Source organism: Panthera onca, chromosome B4 (genome assembly GCF_046562875.1).
Source record: "Panthera onca isolate mPanOnc1 chromosome B4, mPanOnc1 haplotype 2, whole genome shotgun sequence".
NCBI classification, from domain to species: Eukaryota; Metazoa; Chordata; class Mammalia; order Carnivora; family Felidae; genus Panthera; species Panthera onca.
This window is the reverse complement of record NC_138345.1, coordinates 81,564,339-81,572,816: the sequence shown is the minus strand read 5'-3', so window position 1 is coordinate 81,572,816 and position 8,478 is coordinate 81,564,339. Positions and strand designations below refer to the sequence as shown.

Below are 8,478 nucleotides of genomic sequence, written 5' to 3'. Positions count from 1 at the left end.
TCTTCTGAGTTTTGATAGGAATAATATTGAATCTGTAGAAAAATTTGGGGAAAGTTGACATCTCAGCAATAGTAAATCTTGCAATCTCTGAACATGATATATTTTTCCATTTTTTTCAGTCTCCTTTAATTTATCATAGCCAAGTTTTATATTCCTATGTATAAATTTTCATGTATTTTGTGAGGTTAATCCCTAAGTATTTTATATTTTTGTCTTTTTTAAATTTTATAATTTTATAATTTTAAAATTTTATAATTTTGTAAATTATATTATTTTATAATTATAATTTTTGATTGTTGCTAGTATATAGAAAGAAAACTAATTTTTGTATATTGATCTTGTATTTTGCAAACTTTCTAAAATCACTTATTAGTTCTAGTAGTTGTTAGAGATTCTACAATATTTTCTACAAAGACAACTATGTAGTCTGCAAATAAAGATAGGGGATTCCTTTCTTCTTGTTCATTCTGGATGCTTGATTTTTTTCCCCCCTGCCTTATTTCATGAACTAGAATCTTCAGTAGAATGTTAGAGATATGTAGACTAAGGACATTATTATCTTGTCCCTGATCTTAGAATGAAAGCATTCTATTTTTCAATATTTTACTATTAACAAAGCCAATATATAAATTCTTATCTCACTTCTGGTTATATTTCTTTATTTTTCTAGATTTGTGAAGTAAATAAAATGTCATTTATCTCCTTTACATATTTGATATATTTGCTAGCTTGGAATATGTTCAAAAAATGTGCATTATGTTTATAATTTGTCAGACAGTATTTGTGACAGTGCTAGATAGTGCTAGATAGTGACAAAACTGAGGAAATACATATTCATCATTAATTCATCATATTTTTTGTTTTTTTCCCCACACCTGCTTCCTTGCCCAAGCACATTTCTTCTTAATAATGAATAAGTGACTTCAAAATGTAGAGATATAAATACAGATTAAGACCCAGCCAAATTTATTTTCTGAAGTTTTCCACAGTATTTGGTCCTTTGCCTTTAATTAGATGGGTCTATAAACTACATCTCTCCGTAACTCTTGAACCAAAAAGATGGCATATTGTTATGGATGGTGGTAGACTTGTAGTTTCAGGGAGTCTAAACACTTTTGGGAATCTTAAGCAAGAATTAGACTACCCTGCTTGCTTTTTACCTATAAATAGTCTACTGGAGTATAAACCATTATATAGACTATAAAGATAGTGTTTAAGTTCATATATTTAATACATATTTTCATTAAAAGAGAGAAACTTTAGACATTTTTAATGTCAAAACAAACTACCAGGAGTTTAATGTGGGAAATAATTTTAATGTTGATATTTTTCTGATGTGAAATAATCAACATTATAAGAGGAGATTCCAGGGATGACTGAAGAAATTTGCATAAATGTTCAATGTTTTTCATGATCATGGAAACTATATAGGGATTGAAGTATATTTGTTTTTCAAAGCCTCAAATTATTTATTAATCTAAAACCTAGATGTGAATTTTTTTATATCAAGGACTCAAACATCAAGAAGAATTATCAAGTTTTGTCAATTTAGTCATGTATTAAAGAATAAGAATGTACTAGCAGAAAAGAGAACATGTATGTACAGCAAAGTTTTTAAAAGGCTATTTACAAAACGTATCTGTTATTAAAGGAAGTGAAAAAGTGATGATGTAGTGTGTAAGTATAGCAATGTGGAGAACCATTAATACTCCTGTTCCTGAAGGGAAAGATGCGGGAAGAGTTACTGGAAAGTGGAGCAAGTGACTCTAGTTGTAGGAGAGCTGTATCATCAGAGATAGAGCTTTGGGTAGGAGGATTCAGCTAACTACAGGCCACTCCAACAGGAATAAATGGACAAAATAGATACTGGCTCCACTCTCTCCCTAAACTCTAATCTCTTATCAGATCTTCCCATTGGTTAAACTCTCCTTGAAGCCAGAGGTCAAGGGAATCTACTTATGAAATTTATAAGATGAGTCTCATGGGGGGCATGGAAACAATGGAAATAGATCTGGATAGCCATAGAGAAAATATCCAAAACATTCTGGATGTTTGTCCATTTTAGACTGTTGCATGTTTGGCCAACCTCAATCATCAATATTTATTGTCAGGATTATGATGGGGCTTAGTTCTACTGAACTGGTGATAACCTAAAGTATCAATATATATGCCTGAGGCAGTGGTCCTTGGTCTTCTTTTTGTTTTTTCTTTATAGATTCAGAATACAACTTCCTTACAATAGAGCAGTGTCAATTTGTTCTGAACACATCTCTCATAAATTAGACACTAACTTGGTTTTGTTTTATATTTGTTTTCTATCATTTAAAAATTTTTGTGATATTTTGTACTTTTGGTTAAGTTGGATAGAAGGTATAGTAATTAATATACTTCCTACAAACAAAGCCATGTTTACTTTTAAGGGATGTTATCTTGATAGAGGTTCATTTATAAGAAGAGTAAAGAATGAACAGGGGCCTTGGGATGTTTTGAGGAAGATAACCTGATTTAGGGCACAGGTAAAGAAGACAGAATGACTTGTTAACTTAAAGAACTATGTTTAGGAGTCTCTGATCTTTTGAAAACTTGATTCTTAGTTTTCAGTATTCTCTTACTTCTTTGAGGGTAATGCAATTCTTTTGAATGAGTCACTGAAAGCTTGTCTCACTTGTTTGTTTCTCAGAGTGTAAATGAATGGGTTCAACATGGGAGCTATGGATGTCATTAGCACTGTCACACTCTTATTAATAGCCACTGATTCCTTTGCTGAAGGTTTAACATAGATGAAAATACAGCTTCCATATGTAATGGAAACAACAATCATGTGAGAAGAACAGGTAGAAAAGGCCCTTTTTCTTTGCTGGGCAGAGGGGAATTGTAGAATAGTCTTGATAATGCAGATATAGGACAGAACAACACACAGAAGGGTTGTGATGAAGGCCAGTACAGCACAGGTTATCACCATCTGCTCTAAAAGCCAGGTGTCTGAGCATGATATCTTCAATATAGGATATGAATCACAGAAGAAATAATCAATGACATTTGAGTCACAGAATTCTAGATTTACTATCATGATAAGTGGTGCGAGTATGATCAACACACCAGCTGTCCAGCAGCAGAGGACAAACCTTCTGCAAACTTTGTTGTTGATGATGGTTACATAATGCAGGGGTTTGCAGATGGCCACATAGCGATCATAAGACATGATGGCCAAAAGATAAAATTCTGTTACCCCAAATGCATCAATAAAAAACACTTGAGTGACACAAATATTGTAAGTTATTGATCTATCACCTGTTGCTATGCTGTATAAATATCTAGGAATACAAGCAGATGTAAATGAAATTTCTAATAAGGCAAAATTCTGTAGGAAAAAGTACATGGGTGTTTTAAGGTGGGAGTCGAGCAAAGTGAGGAATATAATGGTCAGATTCCCAGTTATACTTAACATGTAAGTGAGAAATAGAAACATAAAAATTGGAATCTGAAGTTGAGGATCATCTGTCAGTCCGAGGAGAATGAAGGTTGTTATTGTCTGGTTTCTCGTCATTGATCTCCAGTTTCTTTATTATTTTCAAGAAAAGTTCAAAGAGATTCCAAATGAATAGAGTAGTATCAAAGGCAAGTGGTACAGTACCCTATTTTGTTAGGGTATAGAGAGTCCCACTCTGTTGCTCCCACCTTTATAATCAAAACAAACCAGATTCATAACAAAATCATAGTTGTAAAAAATCTCAAATCTGAAGATCCAAAAAAAAAACCTAAATGAAATAAACTAGATAAAGTAATACATTTTTAATAGGAGAGAAAAAAATCTCAACTACTGCCATCTAAGGCAGAAAGGATAAAGATGGAGGGGTTTGCCATAGGTAAAAGTAAAAAGAAACCAGCCAAAATGTTGACGTAATTTTACTGGGCTGCGTAAGAGCCCCTGTAACAGATTGGAATTTCAAGGTTCTCTACTCAGAGTGACTTTTCTTATGCAACTCTTTCCTGCAAATCCATACCAGGTACTCAGTCAAGGTAGTATATCAGCGCTTTGGGGAAGGAACAGATATTGTCCCAAATGCAAGTCAAATGTCTTCTGAATACATTCCAAGTTTTCAAATACAGAAGAATGAGGAAGGGGGGCATACAGCTAAGAGAAACCCTTTTAATGTATTCTTAGTCTACACAAGATGCATGGAGGCTAATCTCCCCAAATGAGAGCAGTGTAACGGGGCAGAGAAGAATCTCCTAGGATCCAGAAAGCTGGGAATGGGCTGAAAAGCAAAGAAAACTCACCAGTGTGAAGACAATGGAATGACATCTTTGTAATGCTGAAATAGACAACAACAACAAAAACCTAAAATTCTTATTCAGTGAAAAGTCCATCAGATATGAAAGCAAAATAAGACATTTTTACACAGAAAAAGCTGAGACACACTATTTCCAGTAGAGTTCCACTGAAAAGAATGCTAAAGTTCTTTGTGTTAAAATATGATACCAGATGGAAACTAGTATGCAGAAATAAAGAGTACCAGATTTTGGAAATAAAAAATCCATGATTTTCTTAGAATCTTTATATCTATGTATCTATCCATGTATCCTCTATTTGTCCATCCATCTGTGTATTTATTTAAAGAATTGACATGAATATTAGAAATAAAAAATACAATTGTCATTTTCTACACATAAGACCATTTTTTAATTTAAAAAAACCCGTGGAGTCTATATTTTAAAAGCCTTTCTGAATTAGCGACTTTAGCAAGATTCCAGGATGCAAGGTCAATGAACAATGCTAATTTTGTTTCTATACATCAGCAGCAAATAATTGGAAAATGAAAAAAGTCTTTTAAAAATAGCATCAATCATATCAAATAACATCAAATGAAAGCTGTAGAAATTAGTAAATACCTAAAAGAGATCCAAAACGTTCATGAATTGGAAACCTGAATATGTTAAGATGTCAGTTTTCTCCGTATTGTTCCATAGATTCAGTGCAATGTTAGAAAAATACAGTGGGGATTTTGAGAGAGAGAGAGAGAGAGAGAGAGAGAGCGAGCGTGCGAGTGCATGAGCAAGCAAGCATGGGAGGGGCAGAAAGGGAGAGAGAGAATCCCAAGCAGGGTCTGCACGGTCAGCACAGAGCCTGACGTGGGGCTCAAATTCATGAACCCTGAGATCATGACCTGAGCCAAAACCAAGAGTCAGAGGATCAACTGACTAAGCTACCCATACACCCCTACAGCAGGGGTTTCTGAAGAGATGAACAGACTAATTTTAGAATTTTATGTGAAAATGCATGCATTTATAAGTGCTAGGATAACATTGGAAAAAAAGGGAACTAATTGTCCTATATTACTTTATTTCAAGACTTATTGTAAAATCACAGTCCAATATGGTATTTTCATGAAGATAGAAAATAGAACAGTGGAATATCTTAAGAGAGTTCACATTTATACCCATATGAATGTGGTCAATTGATTTCATTGTCTCCCAGTCATTTAAATAGGGAAAGAAAAATGAATTTGAACAAATAGTGCCAGAAAAATCAGATGTCCATAAGGGGAAAAACTTTGATCACACTCCATTTCCAAAAAGTAATTTAGGATGGATCACAAAGCCAAACCTAAAACATGGAACAATACAGCTTCTGTAAGAAAACAGAAAATCTTCATGACCTTAAAGTAGAATTTCTTGGACAGAACACAAAAGGTGCCACATATAAAAGAAAAAAACCCTTATATATTAGGTAATATCAAAATTATAATTTTTTCTCCAAAAAATACACCAGTAAAGAAATAAGCAAGTAAACCTATGAAAATATTTGCACTGTATATATCTGAAAAATGACTCACAATGAGAATATATAAAGAACTTCTATTTATCAAATATCAAAAGATAAATCAATCCAAATGGGCAAAATATGTGAGCACTTCACAAGAGATGATATATGAATGACTCATAAGCACATAAAAAATTGTCAATATCCTAAGTCACCAGAGAAATGTGAATTAAAATCACAATGAAATTTCCTTTCACACTTGCTAGGATGGCTAAAAATCTTAAAAAAAAATTTTTTTTAATGTTTATTCTTGAGAGAGAAAGAGAGTGCACAAGTGGGGGGAGGGGCACAGAGAGAGGGAGAAACAGAATCCGAAGTAGGCCCCAGGCTCCAAGCTGTCAGCACAGAGCCCAAGGTAGGGGGGTGGCGGGGCGGGGGGTGGGGGGGGCCCAACCCACCAACCATGAGGTCATGACCTGAGCAGAAGTCAGATGCTTAACTGATTGAACCACCCAGGTGTCCCTAGGATGGTTAAAATCTTAAAGACTGACAATACTAAATGTTGATAAAATTAAAAAGTACAAGCTATTGATGCATGGAACAAAAATGATGAATCTTGGGGTGCCTAGGTGGCTCAGTTGGTTAAGCCTCCAAATCTTGATTTTGGCTCAGGTCATGGTTTCATGGTTTGTGGGACTGAGGCCCATGTAGGGCTCTTGTGATGATGCTGTGGAGCCTGCTTGGGATTCTCTCTCTCTCTCTCTCTCTCTCTCTGCTCCTCCCCCACTCCCCCCCCCACACTCTTTCTCATTCTAAATAAACATTTAAAAAATGATGTCTTAATACTGTTATGCTAAGTAAAAACAGTAAGACTCAGAAAAATGTCATATGATTTTATTTGTATGAAGTTCATGAACAGGCAAAATATCTATGGATGACAGTCATTACCATGTGCCCACATGCCTCTTGTGGGCATATGGGAAACAGTTGTTGGAACAGGTGGCATTAGGGAACCTTCCATTGTGGTAGAAGTCTACATGTTTCTTTGAATGAATGGTGGGTTGCTTCAGTGTTTACAATACTCAATTTTTTGTTAATTTTTAAAAAAATTCTATTTATTTTGGGAAAGAGAGCATGAACAGGGGAGGGGCAGAGACCGGGGGAGGGAGGGAGGGAGAGAGAGAGAGAGAGAGAGAATGAATATCCCAAACAGGCTCCACACTGTCAGTGCAGAGTCCAGTGCAGAGCTTGAACTCACAAACCATGAGATCATGACCTGAGCTGAAATCAGCAGTTGGACACTTAACCAATTGAGCCACCAGGTGCCCCAATACTCAAATCTTATAGAACACTTAAGATATTTGCATTTTACTGCATATGAATTACAATTCAACAAAACATTACTTTAAAAAGTCCAGACATGGTAAGCAATGATTAATAAAGATAAATAAACTTTCCCTTGACATTTCTTCTTTAAATTTCTAATATTGTCTACATAGTTTGACATAATTCCTCAATTGCATAATTTTTTGTAGTTACGGGGAAGAGATCTTTATAGATTTTTAACTATAAATATTGTAAGGTAAAAATGTGGGTTCTTTCACTATATTTCTCTTTGTATTTTCACATTCTTTATTTTTATTTATGTCTATGTTGAGAAAGATAGCAAGCATGGGAAGGGCAGAGAGAGGGAGACTGAATCCCAAGCAGGCTCAGTGCTGTCAGCTCAGAGCCCCATGCAGGGGGTGAACTCATGAACCATGAGATCATGACCCAAGCTGAAGTCAAGAGTCAGATGCTTACTTAACCAACTGAGCCACCCAGGTGCCCCTGTATCTTTACATTCTTAACCTATGTCTTAGATTTAATTTGTTTATACTATTAGAATTGACTCATAAAAGTACTGTAACAACACTTGCATTTATACCCCAAAAGCTTCTCTATTCACTAGCTGACTCTAAACTTCATAATCAGTTTTATGTTTTTGCTGGAAGTTTTGAAAGTTGATAAAATTAAGCTGCATTAATGATAGCTGCAAAATGATAGCACATTATCATTAAAAAGACTTTCTAGATCTACTTTTAAAGTGAGGTTTCTGTTTAACCACTGTAACTAAAGCTAATTTTGTTTCTCTTTTGTGTGTGTGTGTGTGTGTGTGTGTGTGTGTGTGTGTGTGTGTGTTGAAAAGGAATACCAATTTATTTCCAGGCTCCCTCCTTCGTTTCTAATTTTCAGTGACAGTATATACTAGATACAGAAATTATTTTAGTACATAATTTACTTCAAATGTTGAATATTGAGTGTGGTACTGAAGAGCATAGTAATAATTTCCCACCTCTTTCTGAGTTACTTTTCTTCCATAATTGCAAAAGTTTTCCTTTGGTTGATTATGTACAATTATAAGTGGATAAATATTTTCTTAGACTGTCCATCATTTAAAAGAAAGTCTGTTTCAAAGGGCTAGTATCCAAAACCTATAAAGAACTCACCAAACTCCACACCCGAAAAACAAATAATCCAGTGAAGAAATGGGCAGAAAACATGAATAGTCACTTCTCTAAAGAAGACATCCAGGGGCGCCTGGGTGGCGCAGTCGGTTAAGCATCCGACTTCAGCCAGGTCACGATCTCGCGGTCTGTGAGTTCGAGCCCCGCGTCAGGCTCTGGGCTGATGGCTCGGAGCCTGGAGCCTGTTTCAGATTCTGTGTCTCCCTC

The 8,478-nt window shown here is 35.1% G+C and overlaps 1 protein-coding gene across 1 annotated transcript; it reads right to left on the bottom strand.

The window, feature by feature from the left end:
• Positions 1 to 2,608: 2,608 nt before the first annotated feature.
• Positions 2,609 to 3,547, bottom strand: LOC132660302 (olfactory receptor 6C2-like). Its single transcript, XM_060604323.1, has one exon. The coding sequence runs from the start codon at positions 3,545 to 3,547 to the stop codon at positions 2,609 to 2,611; it is 939 nt and encodes a 312-aa protein (XP_060460306.1).
• Between the last annotated feature and the right edge of the window lie 4,931 nt (positions 3,548 to 8,478).

What these genes read in the sequence shown, in the direction of transcription:
- LOC132660302 (XM_060604323.1), bottom strand. Translation starts at nt 3,547, where the DNA reads ATGACGAGAAACCAGACAATAACAACCTTCATTCTCCTCGGACTGACA.